The 21,232-nt window shown below is 37.6% G+C and overlaps 1 protein-coding gene across 1 annotated transcript in view; it reads left to right on the top strand.

Moving 5' to 3' along the window:
- The first annotated feature begins 1,489 nt into the window (after positions 1-1,489).
- RAD51B (DNA repair (Rad51) family protein) overlaps positions 1,490-21,232 on the top strand; it is a 265,335-nt gene continuing 245,592 nt past the window's right edge. The window contains exon 1 of the mRNA XM_089418067.1: positions 1,490-1,645. Coding sequence (XP_089274193.1) covers positions 1,562-1,645 — 84 coding nt within the window. The 5' untranslated portion in view covers positions 1,490-1,561. The remainder of the gene's footprint in view (positions 1,646-21,232) is intronic.

The following is a 21,232-nucleotide window of genomic DNA, read 5'->3' as shown; positions in this document are numbered from 1 at the left end:
GGGGAATTTATCTTTCATCTTATCTCTAGAATTAATGAATTCATCTTTCATCTTATGTGTAGATTGATAAGATTTATTAAGCGTATAGAGGGAAAGAATTAATCTTTAGACAACTCTAAAGGATAAGAACATCTTCCCATCCTCCTTCTGGAAAATAGGTTGCTCCCTCAAGATCATTATTTTTGCTTGGCTTGTTTTCCACAACAAGAACTTAACATGGGATAATCTCCAAAAAAGGAACTGGAGTGGGCCTGCCATTTGTCCCTTGTGCAAGTCAAACGTAGAAAGCAACCTTCATATCTTCCTACTCTGTCCTCAATCACAAAAGATATGGCAAAATTTGGCTGTCCATTTTGGCTTCAGCAGGATCTCTTTCCCCTCCATCATGGAAGCTTTTGAATGGTGGGGTAATATGAAAATTGACTGGAGACCTATTCCCTTGTTGTCCTTATGGGCCATATGGAAATGGCGGAATAGGGCCCTCTTTCATTCAAAGATGGAAAATTATGTTTCCATCTATGAATCCATTCTCTCTCAGTTCAATGCTCGTCTTTTCTCCAAAAATATTCTGAGAATGGGTGGAAAGAAGGCAATCTCTCTAGATCCCTCGAGCGTCCCTCGGGCCAATTTTGATGGGGCGGCCCAAATTGGTTGCTGTGCATGTGGAGTCTATATTATCCCTATGGAGGGTCAACATATTGAAATTTTTTGGAACGGTGGTAAAGGGTCGAATAACAAAGCTGAGGTTATGGCGCTGGCAGGTCTTCTCACCATCTGTGACTTTCTCAACATTCAAGATCTGCAAATTTTCGGGGATTCAAAGGTTATAATCGATCATGTTCGGTCTATACACGTCATAAAAAACCTCAACCTTTTGGGATGGTTGAACATAATAGAATCAATAAAGAATTACAGAAAGGACTATTCTATCGACCATATTGATAGAGGAAAAAACAAAGTTGCTGATTCACTATCAAAAAAGGCCTTGCTTCTCAATTCGAAGTCTGGATGATGAATATAACTGTGGGGGACAAAATTCACCATATTCAGGAATTCACTATGCTGGGTACATAACTCTCTCACTCCTCTCCTCCTATCTGGTATGTATCATGCCCCCTGTTCTATGATTTCTCTATTTTGCTTGGTTCTCCAAATTTTCTGGCCCTGTTTATCTGCTGATGACTCATATATTGCCTTCTTTTGATTCTGAACATTTTGATGGGGATTTGTAGTCTTGGGCTATGATTTTGCCTACCTCTATTAAGTTTTGGTTAGTCAAAGTTCGACATAACTATGTGATTATCATAATAGTTTTATGATGTACTGTTTTTTCTCATAATGAATTAATAGCAATCTGGCTTTTTTCGTGCAAAAAAAACTCTAACCGATAAGAAAATCGAATTCATAATGTTCTAATTGAACTTCAAGGGAAATAAATAAATTATATTCAAGAAATCCAGTTTAACGCTCAACTCAAATAAATACATTATATTTACTTAAAACAACCCTGTTGATTCATATCTCGCGTGAAACTTGGTTGCTTCAGCTAAGTGAGGCAAGAATGGCGGGAAAGCTTATTAGCACTATGGGCCTAGATCAACAAATCTCTCACATCTTCTCAGCTCGTAATATCTTAACGGCGAAGGTATTTTTCACCAGCCAAATCAGCCTGATATTTGTTCTCTAATTTTTTCATGTTTACATTTAATTTCAGAATTTAAATGAGACGGGTTTGAATTTCTTCTGCAACCAAAGTAATAAAAAATAATAATGATTATGTGGGCTTCGGTGCTTATGTCGGGTATTTTGCTTGATTATCTATTCTTACTTGGGTTCCCAGGCGTAAGTTGCTTCCGCCTAATTATTGATCGTATATCCAAAAACTGTGCGTTGATTCGTGAAGAATGGATTTGATTTCATGCTACCGAACAATGCATTATTTGGTTGGATAAAGCAAGAAGATGAGTTCTGATTCAAATTAAGCTAGAAGGGTAAAAGGACGTGACCTTCACCCAAAACATAAAGCTTGAATGCAATGCTTGGACACCAGGCTCCTGACAGTTTGAAGCTCAAGGAAATTTATCAAATGCGCATGCTATTAGATAATAATGCTATAATATTTATACGTGGGTGCGTGAGAGGCAGGGTCCAAACGCTTTAGGTCACCCCATTCTAGCGTTTCTCAAAGGATATATTGATCTCTGGGTGCTTATACTCCTCCATTTAGCGCTATGGATCCTTGTGATCTGGGAAGTTCTTGCGTAGCATCTAGTAGAGGCACCTACGCTAGCATCTTTGAATATGAGTTTGAGGGGACCAAACCAGGGTCTTTGGTGAGGAAGTCGCCTTTCCTTGACTTGAGCATGTGCTTAACTGGGCTAACGAGCATTACAATCACAGATGCGACCTCTTCATTTATTGAGAGAAGCTCTATCTGTATGGGCATAGGCTAACTGCATTAGACCTAGAAGGGATCGTAACAAAAAGCTCAATTTTGCACACAATATGCAGGATAAGGAGAGTCTGAAGACTGCGGTAGTGTATTTTTTTGACAGGGCAACTATCCTTATTACATATAGACACCAAAGAACCCCAAAAGAGGAGGAGGATCGGTGCACGTCTTAAAGCTGGACTATAGTAACATGGCACTGGTTGAATACAGCAAGACGAGTGTGAAGAAGGCAGTGCTGTTCTAGTTCTCGCTCCCTGTATTGTTTGAAGATAATTGTACATTCCGTCTCTGCCCTGCATAAGATGCTTTGGAGAAAAGCTTTATGTCATGGTATTGCTACTGGGAACTTTGCAGTTGTAAAGTGCATGAATACAGTATAACATATAGAGGACTCACTGTAGGGATTTTGCTGAGTTTTTGAGGAAATTATTTTTATCTGACGGATGCTACAAAAGGTCTTTTCTAGGGCAAATTGTGGTTTACTCTTGCCTTATATGATTTATATTTACTGCGTTTCTCTCTCATTGGCTATTTGTTTTGGAACTGGTTATTAGGGTCATAAGAAAGGTTTAGGCAAACAAATTTTGTTCAAAGACGAGTCTTTATCTGCATCTAGCAATGACACAGATTTGGTTCCTTTCTATTTTGAAAATCAGAAAGGAGTAAAGTCTGCCTCAAAACTAGATCTTCTCGACTTAAATTCTGAAATCACATTTTACTAACTTAACTGACCAGTACAAAATTGGAGAACTTGCCTCGACTATGCTGCCTAAATTGCAGCTGTACAGTTGCAAAATTGATAAAAAAAATAATAATCTGGAATACATTACATTCATAAGGCTTCAGTGGTTGCCATCCACATAACATCTGCAGCTTCTTATTCTCTGTCCTTCAATGCTGTTCCCTTGATAGTCCCTATGTCACAAGGTTTGTCGAACTTCAGGGTTAAGTTCGAAATTTGGCGAACCTAAAAGAAGTTTTGAGGTTCAGTGAACTTCATCAAACCTCTTGGCTGTTGACCAAGTCCATGGCTCAATCTTGTAAACTCATGTCGCAGCTCAAGGTTGTAAATATAACGTAAAATGGTAGGAAATAAATATCAATAAACATAAAAAAATGTTGTAATGGACTTGGAAACTGCAAGGATATTTCCTACCATTTTACGTTATATTTCATTTTAAATTTTTTGTATATTATATATACACACACACACATAATGGTGAACCTCATTCAAACCTAATCAAAAAATCGAATTCAAACTGACTCTAATCATTGCCAAACCCAACTATATGGCTTAGCTTGCTACCTAGAATCCTGTATAATATTATTTGGTAACTCCAGCGAAGACAAATTTAGAGGTCCATGTTGAGAAATCTAGGGCATTAGCATTAGATGATTTCTCTTGATTAGTAACTGCTTGTGATTGACTTTTACTTCATTAGTTTAGGATCTTCTAGATGCTTAAGTTTTTAGTGTTTTTATTTATCAAACAATTACCAATGCATAAACATAAATAGACAAGAGACACAGAATGCAGGCTATCAGCTAGGGCCAAAACCTCTCACTTCTTTGAGAGGAAAACCCGAACAAATTCTTCTTATAGAGATTCCAATTGACGAATACCAAGACCAAGACCCTTGACCTAGTTGCCACTCCAAGACCAAGACACAAGTTCCCTTGACTGTCTTCTGCTCTTTTCCTCTTCTTGACTCATTTTCCCTTTTGATCTTCTTAGTAGTGAAACATTGCCACCACTGAGATCTAATAATCATCACCGAGATCATCTTACCTTGACCAATCTGTGATCTTCTACTATGACATGTAGACTTTCCCTCCGAACTGTTGTTCATGTGCTTTGCCCTTAAACTTCATCGTTATTCCTTCATCGCCTATCCGAACTTCCTTATGTACTTAGTCACTGCAACTGTGATTCAAATTCCTTGACCTTTAGAGATCCGAACTTTTGTGATTCGAGCTTCTGTGATCGGAATTTATCACTGCCACAGTCCACCCGAAAATCTCAGAGATGTATCTGAATTTCATTGTCCTTTGTCACCCAAAATATCAGAGAGATCCAAATTCTCTTATGTTGGAAATAATACTGAGAGGGGGGGTGAATCAGCATTAGCAAGTCAATAATTTTTCATTTCCATAATCAAATTCATGTACGTTACTACAATTAATGGAACTCGTGTGTATACGCAATTGTGTTTAAGGCAACTAGTGTATATCCTGCAAACTTATGATTCAGTTAATTCATCATATGTTGATCTTTAATCAATGCATCAGAACCATATAAACAGTAACCAGGTGCAGTAAAAATAGAACAGACAGTCACACACATGAACACAAGATATAAGGTGGAAACCCAATGTGGGTGAAAACCACCTGCTGCAATCGTCTCTATCTTCTTTTAAATTAGAAACTTCTTTTTACAATTTTTGTACTGGTGCAGTGTTATACCAGTATGCAGGCTTCTACCTACAGAAGGCTACAACCTTCTCTCGTTCTCCAGCTTCTCCTAGAAAGGAGCTACAACCCCTAGCTCTTGTACTAGTCGATATGTTTACTAGTACGTAGGTGCCGGCCTACAGAAGGCTACAACCTTCTCTTTTCTTCTAGGGACCACGTTTCATAAATTTTCAGACTGGATCCATCAATAGCATCATTCAATCATCAAATCAACCAATCTCCTTTGCACCAACCACAACTGAATCAACCAATCACTTTGACAACCCTTCAATCTGATCTTTCAGAATGCTGTAACCAGAATACAGTAACTAGAACCCAAAACACTGCAACAGCAAACAGAAGCAGCTAAAACATATTTTATGAGGTATACGCTACTTCAATGTGTCGAACCTGCGTGCATACGCACTTTTCTCAAGATGAACACACGTACAGATCTGCAAATCAAATTTAAGATGTATATGCTGTTTTGATATGCAGAACCAGCGTGTATACGCACCTTTTCTAAAGTGAACCTGCGTACAGATTTGTAAATGATGATTTAAACTTTACAACAATTTCAGACTTCAGTTATACCCAGATCATCATATTTACAGGCTACAACATGTGCCATTTATTTAGATAAATGATCAAAACCACATAAAGATACTTCACTTCAAGCCTTAAGATCTTGACCCATCATTAGATCTTATCCTTCATCAAGTGCTAAGGTTCATTCTTGGTTCAGATCTAGCTATGCACCATAACCCAATAACCTGTATACTAGATCTTGCTCTTCATTAGATATTCAATACTTGAGTGTCTTTGTCTAAAGATCTTCTCCTCCTTTTATAGTCTTAGGCCTTACTCAATACCATGGACCAAAACTACTTAGAACCAATACCTTGGACCAAATACCTGGGGTCAACACTTCGGACAAGATACCTTTGACCAATACCATGGATCAAAATACCATGGAGCAAATACCACGGACCAAAACTTAGTTTTTCAACATGTACGCGCCTTTCTTTCTGTGAAAGTGCATGTGTACGTTATACGTTCCTTTTGGTTTGCGAACCCACGTGTACACGTGGCTTGGTCAATGGGGAACCTGCGTATACCTCTCTTTCTTCATTCTGTGAGTCTGAACTGCGATCTGTCTTTTGAGTGAGTTGCCATCAAGGACAACACCTGTGTCATAGTGCCAAATCTGTGTCATAATGCCAACAATCTCCCCCTTTGGACTTGATGGCAACCCCAAGTCACTCTCCCCCTTTGTCATCAAGGGCAAAGGGTTACGCTCCTCTTGAGTACATGCTGAAATCTCATGCTCGAGTCCATGCTCCCCCTGAATAAAAAGATATTTTAAAAGAAGGACATGACTCTATACATACATCATAAATGACCTTCCTATCACCAATGACTCATACATACATCCATCTCCCAACCAAGTGGGGATATACCAATTGTTTATACATGTCAAAACAAGAACATTACATCATCCATCCCATGCATAGTGGGGTAACAAAATAGGTCGTTTCATGACCTTGACATTAAAAGATATACATGACATATATAATAGAGACCAAATATCTGAAACAAGACCATGATAGTCATCAACAACTATCATCAGCAGCATCTGTCAATCAACATCCAGACCAACAACCATGATCTCCCCCTGAACCTGTTCCACCTGAATAAAAAACAACTGTGAATTTGTACCAAGATCTTCTAAGATAATGCCAACAATGCATTATTAGAAGTATATGCTCCCCCTGAACCTGTGCCAGATGATCACTGTCAGACCCATATCAGACTCCTTTCATCCTGAGTCTGGCCCACTGCTTTTCTTCAAACCAACATATATGCGACTATATCCACAGAAACCAGCGTATGTATGTGGCTACGCTTCATGAAACTCGCGTATAACCACTTTTCTCTAAAATAGATAAGATTTAACAGCGGGATGATGCATCAACTACTCCCAGCTTATGTCTGAGATATTCAAATGTCTCTCTGGGCAGTGGTTTGGTGAATATATCAGCAACCTGTTCTTTGGAGGGAACATACTCCAATTTGACCTTTTGTTCAAGCACTTGTTCACGTAGAAAATGATATTTGATGGGTATGTGCTTGGTCTTGGAATGCATGACTGGATTCTTTGAAATACTGATGGCACTTGTATTATCACATAGAATGGAGATGGGTGGAGTACATGTGATCTGAATGTCTTGCAATGTTTGCATCATCCAAAGGAGTTGTGTGCAGCAAGATGCAACAACCACATATTCTGCTTCAACTGTAGATAATGCAATTGAACTTTGTTTCTTGCTGAACTAAGACACTAATCTGGAACCCATATAGAATGCACCACCACTAGTGCTTTTTTTGTCGTCAACGCTTCCTGCCCAATCTGCATCTGTATATGCATGAAGTGTAAGATCTGTATCTCTAGGATACCATAAACCAAAATTCTGTGTTCCTTGAAGATATTTGAAAATCCTTTTGACTACCTGAAGGTGTGATTCCCTTGGATTTGCTTGGAATCTTCCAACTATTCCCACTGCATGCATGATGTTTGGTCGGGTACCTGTTATATAAAGCAGATTGCCAATCATGGATCTGTAGGTTGGTCAATGTACTGCTGCTGATTCATTATTTGAGCTGAGACTGCATCCTGTTACCATTGGGGTACATATTGGTTTAAAATCTTCCATGCCGTATTTTTTCAAGATATGTTTGAGATATTTGGTTTGTGACAAAAAATACCATCTTTATTTTGTTGAACTTGTAGACCAAGAAAATATGTAAGCTCACCAAGCAGGGACATTTCAAATTCTTGCTGCATTACCAAAGCAAAATTCCGACTCATGGCTTCTTCATTGCTACCAAAAATGATATCATCAACATACACAACAAGTATTAGCAATTTATTATTGTCAATCTTTGTATATAGATTGCTATCAGCTGATCCTTTTGAAAAACCTTGTTGATGGAGATATTTGTCAAGACGGTAATACCAGGCCCTTGGAGCTTGTTTTAGACCATAGAGAGCCTTTCTGAGTCTGCATACAAGTTTTGCATCATTTCCAAGAATGAATCCGTCTGGTTGCTCAATATAGACTTCTTCTTCTAAGTCTCCATTAAGAAAGGCAGATTTTACATCCATTTGGTATACTTTGAATTTCTGAAAACTAGAAAGAGCAAGGAACATTCTTATGGCTTCAAGTCTAGCAACAGGTGCAAAAGTTTCTTCAAAATCTATACCTTCTTGTTGAGCATATCCTTTACAAACAAGTTTGGCCTTGTTTCTAATAACTTCTCCATTTTCATTCAGCGTGTTTTTGAATATCCATTTAGTTCCTATGATATTCTTATCATGAGGTCTAGGAACTAATTCTCAAGTATTATTCTTTTCAATTTGCTCAAGTTCTTCATTCATGGCCTTGACCCAACATTCATCTTTGCATGCTTCATTTACATTTTGAGGTTCGATGGAGGAAAACAATGCGAGATAGCTTGAAGTTTCTGTAATAGTTCTTCTTGTCTGCACACTTGCCTCTTTCTGTCCCAAAATTTGAGTCTTTGGATGATTTTTCTGAACATACCTGGATGGAGTCTTTTCTTCTGCCGTTATCTGTTCTTCTGGTGCTTCATTGGTTTCTTCTTCAAAATTAATCTGATTTGATGTGGGAGGATAATCCTCATCTTCTTCACAATCTTCGGTTTTTACTTGCTTTGGATTTTTGCATGCTTCATCAACCACAACATCAATACTTTCAATAATTTTCCCAAGTCTTTTATTATAACATCTATATCCTTTACTTCGAGAAGAGTAACCAAGGAGAATGCCTTCATCTGCTCTAGGTTCAAACTTGCCAAGTTTTTCATCAGTCATTTTGATGAAACATTTGTTTCCAAAAACTTTGAAGTATTTTACAGTAGGAGTCTTACCATACCAAAGTTCATGTGGAGTTTGAGTGCTGTTTACCCGAACATTTGCTTGGTTGAGAATAGTGATGACAGCGAATGCAACTTCACCCCAGAAGGTTGCAGGAGCTCCAGACTCATCTAGCATACCACGAGCCATTTGTTGAACAATTCTATTCATCCTTTCTACCACTATACATTTTGCTGAGGAGTCCTTGCAGTGGAGAATTGCCTTTTTATTCCATGTTCTTCACAAAAGAAAAAAAATTCATCCGAGGTAAATTCCCCTCCTCGATCAGATCTGAGGCATTTGATTTTGCGATCTGATTCATTTTCAACCAAGGCTTTGAAGGCTTTGAATTTTTCAAATATCTTTATGCTTTAGAAGTCTTATCCAACACATTCTAGAAAAATCATCAATGAACAATATAAAGTATTCTTCTCCACGAGGTGACTTTTTCCTTGATAGTCCACATAAATCAGTATGAACAAGTTCAAGAGGCTTACTAGCTGATCCTTCATTTTCAGGGAAGTGCGCTCTGGTTTGCTTACCAAATTGACATGATTTGCATATTGTATATTCTGGGATGCTGATATTAGGAAGATCACGAACAACCTAGAATCTGCATGCTTTTCTTATTTGAGAGAAGCTTAGATGTCCCAATCTTCTGTGTCATAGCCAGTGTTCATCATTTTTGCTTAGACAACACTGTTGTTGTCCTCCCTTGAGTATGTATAAGTTGTTTGGAGTTCTTATACCTTTGATCACGGTTTCTCCTGTATCAAGCTCACGAACAACACATCCATTTGATCGAAATACTACTTCATTTCCTTGATCACACATTTGACTGACACTCAATAGGTTATGCTTTAGACCATCAACATACATAACATTCCCAGCTTTAACTTTTTCTTTTAAGAGAACAGAACCTTTACCTTTTATGACAGTAGGAGTGTCATTTCTAAATGAGACCTTCTTTTCCTTTTCTAAGGCATTATATGACTGAAGTTTTTCTTTGTCATCTGTCATGTGTTTTGAGCATCCACTGTCGATGTACCACTGATTTTCTTGTCCTTCTGCATGCAAAGCTATACCACATATTTCTGTTTGCGGTTCTTTCTTTCTCCATATTTTGGGACTTAGTGAAGTTTTCTCCTTCTGAGATGTTTGCCAAAATTTACTCCTGCATTCAGATTCTTCATGGACGAAATTGTTGCAGATAGAGCATTTTATTTCATTTTCAAGAAGAGAAAAGTTATTGTAGGTTTGTTTCATGATCCCTGTCACATTTATTTGATTTCGTGCTTCTCTAGTCATGATGGTCTTATAAACAACACATTGAGCAACTTTGTGTCCAAAGTTATGACATGAAAAACATTGGCCATTAAAGAAGTTCCTGTGATTATTGAAGCTACTGATTTGGTGATTGTAGTTTCTGTTGATATTCATTCTTGAAGCAGATTGAGTATGATTTACCTGAGATTGGTTGTAGCTTCTATTCATCCTTGAAGTAAATTGAGCATGATTTACCTGGTGATCTGCGTTATGCCTTTGCTGACGATTGTCAAACTGTTCACTGCTCTTTGCTGCATCAAGATAGCTTTTAGTGGAGGTTGATGGCTTCTGTGCTTGAGATGCTTCTTTAGTATATCCAAGACTTGTCTTTATTAGAGGAGAACGTTGCATTTTGATAATTTCATCTAATGTTTCTGATCCTTTAGTAAATCTAAGATTGAGAACTTTTGTTTTCTCAGTATCCTTTCTTAGACCCACAATTTCACATTCTAGTTTTTTATTGTGTTTTTCTCTTTCTGCAAGCTGGAATGTCCAAGTATCTATAATCATGTTCTTTTCTTCTAAACATATTTTGAGTTTAGAGATTTCTTCATAAAGGCCATCTTCATCTAAAGCATCCAAGAAATCATCATCTTCAAAAGCTATCAAAAGTCTATAGTCATTACTATTTTTATCTTAATCACTAATTGATAAACCATCGCTATCTTCATGCGTATAGCTCTTCTTACTTACACTTTGTTTTCTATTCCATTTAGCTGATTCCTTACCTTTATCAATCTTATCTTTATGAGGACATTTGGCAGCATAATGACCGACTCTTCCACAAGCAAAACATTTGAAAGGTAGTTTATCTCTGAATCTTCCGGAACCCTGTTGAAGGTTCTTGACAAAGTTTGCTTCTTCCTCTCCTTCTAAAATATGTCCTGATTCATTGAGTTCTTCTCTCCCTGAAGCTTTAAATGCGGCTTCTCTCATATCTGATGGACCTCCTTTTCTCATTTCGAAAGCAGTTAAGATTCCGTGCAGCTGTGTCATAGTAATAGTCTAAAGATCCTGCTTTTCTTCTATGGCAGATACTTTTGATTCAAACTTAGTAGACAAAGATCTTAAAACCTTTTCAACTAAGGTAACTTCTTTTATCTCTTCACCCAAATTCTTCATGCAAATAACAATCTCATCTATACGTAAGAAGTAACTAGCTATACTTTCATCATTGTGCATTTTGAGAGTTTCATATTGAATTCTGAGAGTTTGCAGTTTTGCATGTTTTACCTGAGTGTCTCCTTCATAGCTTAGAACGATCTTGTCCCATATTTCTTTGGCGGATTTGAGATGCATAACTTTGGCAAATTCTGATTGTGACAGACTCCTCAATAATGTATTGACAGCCTTGGCATTCGTTTCATATTGCTTTTTACTTGCCGAATTTGTAGGAATTGTTGATGGAAATGTATATCCTCCTTCTACGATTTCCCAGACATCTGTTCCAAGAGATTGAAGATAGGCTGTGGTTCTTACCTTCCAATAAACGAAGTTGCTCCCATCAAAGATTGGTGGTTTGATGGATCCCTCTCTTTCGTGGTTACTCATGATGATGGATCTTCCTTCAAGCGATCAAGCTTCTACTGAAGGATTTGCTCTGATACCAATTGTTGGAAATAATATTGAGAGGGGGGGTGAATCAGTATTAGCAAGTCAATAATTTTTCATTTCCATAATCAGATTCATGTACGCTACTACTGTTAATGGAACTTGCGTGTATACACAACTGTGTTTAAGGCAACTAGCGTATATCTTGCAAACTTATGATTCAATTAATTCATCATATGTTGATCTTTAATCAATGCATCAGAACCATATAAACAGTAACCAGGTGCAGTAAAAATAGAACAGACAATCACACACATGAACACAAGATATAAGGTGGAAACCCAATGTGGGTGAAAACCACCTGCTGCAATCGTCTCTATCTTCTTTTAAATTAGAAACTTCTTTTTACAATTTTTGTACTGGTGCAGTCTTATACCAGTACGCAGGCTTCTACCTGCAGAAGGCTACAACCTTCTCTCGTTCTCTAGCTTCTACTGGAAGGGAGCTACAACCCCCTAGCTCTTGTACTAGTTGATATGTTTACTAGTACGTAGGTTCCGGCCTACAGAAGGCTACAACCTTCTCTTTTCTTCTAGGGACCACGTTTCATAAATTTTCAGACTGGATCTATCAATAGCATCATTCAATCATCAAATCAATCAATCTCCTTTGCACCAACCACAACTAAATCAACCAATCACTTTGACAACCCTTCAATCTGATCTTTCAGAATGCTGTAACCAGAATACAGTAACTAGAACCCAGAACACTGCAACAGCAAACAGAAGCAGCTAAAACATATTTTATGAGGTATACGCTACTTCAATGTGTTGAACCTGTGTGCATACGCACTTTTCTCAAGACGAACCTGCGTACAGATTTGCAAATCAAATTTAAGATGTATACGCTGTTTTGATATGCAGAACCAGTGTGTATACGTGCCTTTTCTAAAGTGAACCTGCGTACAGATCTGTAAATGATGATTTAAACTTTACAACAATTTCAGACTTCAGTTATACCCAGATCATCATATTTACAAACTACAACATGCACCATTTATTTAGATAAATGATCAAAACCGCATAAAGATACTTCACTTCAAGCTTTAAGATCTTCACCCATCATTAGATCTTATCCTTCATCAAGCGCTAAGGTTCATCCTTGGTTCAGATCCAGCTATGCACCATAACCCAATAATCTGTATACTAGATCTTGCTCTTCATTAGATATTCAATACTTGAGTGCCTTTGCTTAAAGATCTTCTCCTCCTTTTATAGTCTTAGGCCTTACTCAATACCATGGACCAAAACTACTTAGAACCAATACCTTGGACCAAATATCTGGGGTCAACACTTCGGACAAGATACCTTGGACCAATACCATGGATCAAAATACCATGGACCAAATACCACGGACCAAAACTTAGTTTTCCAACATGTACGCACCTTTCTTTCCGTGAAAGTGCATGTGTATGTTATACGCTCCTTTTGGTCTGCGAACCCGCGTGTACACACGGCTTGGTTAATGGGGAACCTGCGTATACCTCTCTTTCTTCATTCTGTGAGTCTGAACTGTGATCTGTCTTCTAAGTGAGTTGCCATCAAGGACAACCCCTGTGTCATAGTGCCAAATCTGTGTCATAATGCCAACATCTTCACTGTGTGACATTTGAAGTTCTTCATTGTGGAGATCCGAACTGTATACTGTGACTACCCATCCGAATTCAGAGTGAGATTCAAATTTTTGAGATGTGTTTATGCGAAGACTCTACATGCCTATTTATAGTGGTTGTCCTATAAATAAGCTGATTTGTCTTTATGAAGGGTTGCGTCTTCAAATAGTTGAGCCGAAATGTGTCATTTACTTCATTTGGAGGCCGACTTGAAGAGGAGGACTTGTGCTTATCGTCGGAGGGCTTCTAGACACTTTTATAGACTCATATACATTGTTATATCCCCAAGAAGGGTTCTTCATACATGACATTGACTCTTTGACTTTAATGACACATCCTAAGGCTCTCAATGGGAGACATCTAAATAAAATCTCTTGCTCATGTAACTAATGAAGCAAGCATTACAAAATAATTTTATCTTCTTCTTTACATCGTTTACAAAAGTCACCAATACATGTCATTATGAAGACCGAACCTAGTTACTCTTTTCAACACTCCCGCTTAACTAGGGAGGTATTCATAATGGTACTTGGTCATTCTCAATTTAAAGAATTTCTCATAAGAAGAATCAGATTGGTAACCCATCTGTCTAGCATCATATTTAACCAGCATTGTCACATAGCAAGGCCTTGACTAACATCTCTATCCACATGATCAAAGCACAATGATGGCGGGACCAATGATTTATAAACACCATAATCATTGTCTCTCAAGGTACATACTCCACCCAGGTGTTCACAGAGTATGACCTACTTGGACTATTCTTATCTTGGATAGTCAATCCTAAAAGAATATCGGTCCTCTACCACTACTCTTATCTTGGATGCCCTATCTCATCCTCAAAGATCATCAGATGCCATATGTTTACCCAATCCTCCATTATGTATTCCCAAGTGAAGACCAGAATGATGTGTCTATCTCTCCCTCTCCATTAGGGAGGACATATCAATTCCAATAATGGGATGTACACATTCCTATGGAAGGAATGTACCTAAGCTCCCTCTTGGCTTAGGAATTTCCATGTTTCTTCCAAGTAAGAAACTTGTTTTCAGGCTCCCTCTTAATTAGGGACCTACATCAGCTCCTCAACCAACTACTTGAAGAGCTCCTTCCTTCGATGTCATGAATTTCTTTGTCAAGGAGTCTTCATCTTTTTGGGGCTTCTTCATAGGGCACAGACCATCCATCACTTTCATCCATGAGTCAGTCATGTCATTATTCCTTTCATCAGAAAGTGATCCATTAGTCTTCATCTGGTCTTGCTTCATTTCATGTTTCCTTCTTTATGCCATATTTTTCAGAAGAATCTTACATTCTTCTACATGGTCCTCTTGGAAGACATTCACAGTTCTTCCCTTGGCAGACCTGCATAAACCCATTTAGGTATTTGTTCAAAAATAAGAAATGAACACTTAAATCAAAATTACCTTTGTGACGGTCTTTCATCATGACATCTTCCTGTAGGTATCAACATCTTGTATACATGTTGACACATCTCCCAAAGATATCCATTGTCAAGTGTCTCCATCTTTTTCTAGACTTCCAACAGAGTCTTCATATCTTTCCGGGAGATTTCTTAGTCAAATCTTCTTGGTCTTTCAGATGTTGATTGCCTTTACCATGGTTGCATATCTCACGATCTCTTCCTTCCTTTCTTCACACATTTCATTCCCAGGAGCTTCCATTCAGAGTTCCTCAATTGTAGTCAACCACCTCATACTTCATATGAGGACATATTATGTTGATTTCATCTAGTGTGACCCATGCCTTCCGACAACCTTTCATAGGAGGAGATTCCTTTCCTTTGATCATACTTCTCAAGATCAAGCAGTGATCCATGTTACCTGTAACCATACAACATGACTTTGTAATATTGAATACAAGCATACATACCTCATTTACCTTTTAGGTCATCTAGGCTTCTTTCAGCAGCTTCCTTGATTACAAAGAGCTTCAACCCCTTGTTTTGCTTCATCTCTTATGTCATCATATCATCATCTCATGAATTCCACAAGTTTGAGTTCCTGATGAAACACTTGCTTCCTCTCTAGATTGGTGAACCTTCTGACAAAGATTCCATCAGAGAATCTTAAGGATCTTGCATATCCCCATCCAGTAGATGTTTCCTTTTGATGTATGATGAGCCTTGTCCTGGATGACTTCTTCCTTTCCTTAAGTTTCCAATGAGGTTCTCAAGAGCTATATCCTTCATATTTGATCGCCATAGATTTTGTTCCAACTGTCCTTCATGTTTCCCTATGGTGAAGTCACGAGCTCTTGCTTCTAATGTTTTTCCTTTTTCAGCTTCCTCCACTTCTTCGGTGAAATGGACTTCTTTTCTATCTTTCTTGTTATTGCCCTTTTTTTTGCACTTAGGACAATCTTTCCTATAATGCTCATAGCATTGAATCTTAGCTATGTTCTTTTTTCCTTTCGACAAAATGTCTGAATCCTTTCATTTGATCCTTCAACACTTTTGCCCTCAACCTGTCATCTCCTATCTTGCATAGAAACCACACGTTGTTGAATGGGATAAATTTCTTATCCTCATAGACATTTGTTACCTTGTTCATCAGTTAGTGTATTTAGAACAATGAAGATTATCTCTCCCAGATCTTGCAATTGAGATCTTATGAAGATAACCCTTTATCCTTTGATACCTTCAATTTGTGTAGATCATATCTAAGTGATGTGACCTTCTTTATCGCATCTTCAGAGAATAGTTCTACCAGTTTATCATATATCTCTTTGATGTCTCCAATCCTGCTATATAGGGATGAGGGGACCTTTGACTGATTTCATAAGAATCCCTTGAGCCCTTTGATCCCTTTCCATGTATTCAAATAATGCTTGACCTTCGAATGGTGTGGAGACTTTTCCATTGAAATGACTTCACTTTCTTTGAGGACTATGTCTATCCTCCTTTTCCATGCAAGGAAGTTCGATGACCCAACCAACTTATAGATCTCCTTGCAGAACGAAGTCATTTTTATCAGATTTAGATTATAGAATAAAAGATACTTACTTGGTTAAGTGAAGATGAAATCTTCAACTTGATTCCTTTGTTGATGATGATCAATGAAGATGACTTGATGCTTCTCGGATGATCCTCTTTAAGGATAAGGAGGTTCTTGCTTCAACGAGGGGAGACTGCCTCCTTCCGAATGAAATCCTTGCTCCAATAAAGAGAAGATTGCCCTTTTTATGACAACACCTTTCGATCTAGCCTTTTATGGATGAACAACCTTCAAGATACTTCAACTTCCTCGGTGGTGAATGAGTGCAGATCATAAATGCTTCTAGGGTTTCGAATTTCTCCAAGATGATGTGATCTTCGTCCTTAAAGTACTTCTCTTGGATGTCTATACTTTGGGCTACCTTGCTTTGTAGATCTCTTCAACTTGATGAGGGTCTTTGTGGTCTTTTGATGATGACTATAGGATCCAACACTTTTGCTGGTGTAGACTTCTAGTTGCCTTGATTTGTAGATCTATTTGCCTTGAGTAGAAATAAGGCTTTGGCCTTGATTATTTTGATTGATGATCCCAAGACTTCTTCTGAAGTAGACCTTCTTCTTTGATCTAGGGTTTGATTCTTCAATGTAGATCTTTGAACTTTCGCTTTGATATCCTTCAACTTGTTTTGATGCCATTCTTGAAACCCGATCCTTGAGTGTCTCTTTGATTACATGCCCTTTTCTTGACTTTGACACCTTAGCTCTGATACCATGTTGAGAAATCTAGGGCATTAGCATTAGATGATTTCTCTTGATTAGTAACTGCTTGTGATTGACTTTTACTTCATTAGTTTAGGATCTTCTAGATGCTTAAGTTGTTAGTGTTCTTCTTTATCAAATAATTACCAATGCATAAACATAAATAGACAAGAGACACAGAATGTAGGCTATTAGCCAAGGCCTAAACCTCTCACTTATTTGAGAGGAAAACCCACACAAATTCTTCTTATAGAGATTCCAATTGACGAATACCAAGACTAAGACCAAGACCCTTGACCTAGTTGCCACTCCAAAACCAAGACACAAGTTCTCTTGACTGTCTTCTGCTCTTTTCCTCTTCTCGACTCATCTTCCCTTTCGATCTTCTTAGCACTGAAACATTGCCACCACTGAGATCTAATCATCATCACCGAGATCATCTTACCTTGACCAATCTGTGATGTTCTATTATGACACGTAAACTTTCCCTTCGAACTGTTGTTCATGTTGTTAGCCCTTAAACTTCTTCGCTATTCCTTCATCACCTATCCGAACTTCCTTATGTACTTAGTCACTGCAACTGTGATCTGAAGTCCTTGGCCTTTAGAGATTCGAACTTCTGCGATCCGAATTTATCACTGCCACAGTCCACCCGAAAATCTCAGAGATGTATCTGAACTTCACTGTCCTTTGTCACCCGAAATATCAGAGAGATCCAAATTCTCTTCACTGTGTGACATCCGAACTTCTTCACTGTGGAGATCCGAACTGTATACTGTGACTACCCATCCGAATTCAGAGTGAGATTTGAATTTCTGAACTGTGTTTATGCGAAGACTCTACATGCCTATTTATAGTGGTTGTCCTATAAATAAGCCGACTTGTCTTTATGAAGGGTTGTGTCTTCAAATAGTTGAGCTGACATGTGCCATTTACTTCATTTGGAGGCCGACTTGAAGAGGAGGACTTGTGCTTGTCGTTGGAGGGCTTCTAGACACTTTTATAGACTCATATACATTGTTATATCCCCAAGAAGGGTTCTTCATACATGACATTGACTCTTTGACTTTAATGACACATCCTAAGGCTCTCAATGGGAGCCATCTAAATAAAATCTCTTGCTCATGTAACCCATGAAGCAAGCATTACAAAACAATTTTATTTTCTTCTTTACATCATTTACAAAAGTCACAATTACATGTCATTAAGTTACACTTTTCGACCGTCCAATCTTTGCCTAATTGAAATATTACCAATTTTGATGATATGCTCTTCTACAAAGGGTTGAGTGTTACACACATACTTGTGAGCATAGGACTTTTGGGTATAATATAAAGCAAATGTAATTAATAAAAGGTACAATCATAAGGTCATGATTTTACGTGAAGGGTCACCATGGGCATTATCAACTAGGTTGATTGACTCCACACATTAAGAGCTTTCCATTAAACTGAGCCATACGTAAATACAATGTGAGATGACTTTAGGTTCATCTTCCAAGAGCACAAAAGACTCTTGACATTCACCTATGGTTCTTCATATTCCTCCTAAATTAATATTTACAACTCCACACATTAAGAGCTTTCCATTAAACTGAGCCATACAGAAATACAATGTGAGATTACTTTTAGGTTCATCTTCCAAGAGCACAAAAGACTCTTGACATTCACCTATGGTTCTTCATATTCCTCCTAAATTAATATTTACAACTCCACACATTAAGAGCTTTCCATTAAACTGAGCCATACATAAATACAATGTGAGATGACTTTTAGGTTCATCTTTTAAGAGCACAAAAGACTCTTGACATTCACCTAGGGCTCTTCATATTCCTCCTAAATTAATAGTTACAAGAGTATTCACAATTTACCATAATCCCAAGGATTAGGTATCTAGCATTCCCTGGTTAATCCAAAGGGTTTTTTGTAAGTCCTAGCATCTTTATGAACTTTTCAAACTTTTCTCTTCCAAGTCCTTTTGTGATGATGTCTACAATTTGCTCACTTGTGGAGCCATGTATCAGCTAAATGGTCATGGCCTCTACATGATGTCGAATCAAATGGTACTTTGTGTTGATGTGCTTGGTTTGATCATAAAATCTAAGATTCATGGCCAACTTGATTGCAAACGCGCTATCAATCAAAAGTGGAGTAACATTCACACGTTTCTCTTGTAAATGCTCTAGTATCTTCTTGAGCCGCACAATCTCCTTTGTTGCCTTTGCAACAGTTACATACTTTGCCTTTTTGGTGGAATCTGTTGGAACAAGCTGTTTACATGATCTCCAAGAGATAACTTCTGATACAAGATTCATGAAGTATTCTGAAGTAGACATTCCTTTCTCCTTATCCCTATCAAAAGTTTGAATATGAATGCCCAACTAGTTTGAAATCATTCACCTTAGAGTATTTGAGCCCAAACTCATGAGTTCCTTTCAAGTACCTTAGAACTCTCTTTGCAACACACCAATATCCTTCACAAGTTTTTTGCATGAAACTGAAAAAAATATCAACTGCAAATGAAATATCCAGTTTGGTAGTAGTAAGGCAGATAAGATTCCCCACAACTTGTCTATATTTAGTTGCAGCATAAAATTCATTCCCTTCTTTTGATGTAAACTTCAGATTTTGTTCCGTTGGAGTAGAGAGAGAATTACAGTCAGCTATGCTAAATTTGTTCAAGAATTCTTCCAATGTACTTCTTTTGGGAAATGAATACATGCTTTGAATTTTGAGTTACTTCAATACTCAAGTAGTAGTGAAGATGTCCTATGTTTGTTATCTCAAAGCCATTCTTTAATTAATTTATTTTTTGGATGCAATATATGCTTCATTTTTCCTTGTTATCAAAAGATCACCTGCATACACCACAAGATATACTACAATTTTTGCCAACTTTATTGACAAACAAAGTTGCATCATCAAAATTAAAATGCTTGAAATTGATCTTCAAAAGATGCTCAGTTAGCTTTTCATTCCATGTGCAAGGTGCTTACTTTAGGCCATGCAAAAACTTGATGATCTTGCATACCTTTTGTTCTTGACCCTTTAGTGCAAATCCTTCTAGTTGAGACAATAGACAATTTCTTTCAAGCCTCCATTCAAGAAGGTTGTGTTCACAACGCTATGATGAATTGTCCACCTATTTTGTGCAGCCAAAGGTGTCAATGCATGAATGGTAGCCCATTTTGTTATGGGGGCAAAAGTTTCCTCAGAGTCTATGCCTTCTTTTTGTACAAATACTTTTGTCACAACCTTCACTTTATGCTTGTCAAATGAGCCATCTAGTTTGTGCTTGTTCTTGTAGACCCACTTGAAGCAAATTGGTCTGGTTTTGAATGGCGGATCCATCAACTTCCATGCCCCATTCTTGATGAGAGCATCATACTTCTTCTGCATGGCTTCTTTTCACTCATCATGAAAAGCAACTTCTTCAAAGGAACTTGGTTCAGTGTTAGTAGATAAATTCAATTCACAATCACATGAAATTCATATTATTTACTTCACCTGAATTTGAATTATCTACATCACCTCCATCTTATTTGGTTGAACTTCTGGTTCCTGTTTTTCCAACCTCATAAAGATGGACAATTTTGTAGAAAATCCACGAAATTCTGCAACTGCTAATATGAACAATCTGAAGACTACTTTCTTTTCATATAGACACAAAATTTCTCTACTAAATTTTGTAGCGGAATAGGAACAAAAATAAATAACAATCACACAATACAAACACAATATTTTTTCTAGGGAACCCAATTGGGAAAACCCTTTGCTTTCTTGAGAATTTTATTGAAGAAATTTGAGCAATAGATCTTTTACAAATACAACTTGTTCAATCTGAAAAAAACCTTGTTTTCATGCCTTGAACCGGGTTTAAAACACTTGCAAGATTGTTGATTCTTGCCTCCTAAATTTATGTGCACAAGCTTCTCTTGGCACACCTTTCTCTCACAAGCTCCACACATAAACATGTGCAACCTTCTCACAAACCTTTGGGCTCTGTTGTCTTGTCTCACCAATTCGTGCTCAGAAGACAATGATCAAATTGTGCCTTTGTTCTTCCTTTATAGCAATTTTGAATGGATAAAGTTAGCAAGTTTATGTTTAAGGAGTTTACTTTTGTGAT

The sequence above is a fragment of the Pinus tabuliformis genome, chromosome 3_2 (assembly GCF_031772625.1).
Source record: "Pinus tabuliformis cultivar Carrire ecotype Pingquan chromosome 3_2, CPIR1, whole genome shotgun sequence".
Taxonomy (NCBI): Eukaryota; Viridiplantae; Streptophyta; class Pinopsida; order Pinales; family Pinaceae; genus Pinus; species Pinus tabuliformis.
The sequence above is the reverse complement of the archived record's forward strand: the minus strand, read 5'-3'. Positions and strand labels throughout refer to the sequence as shown.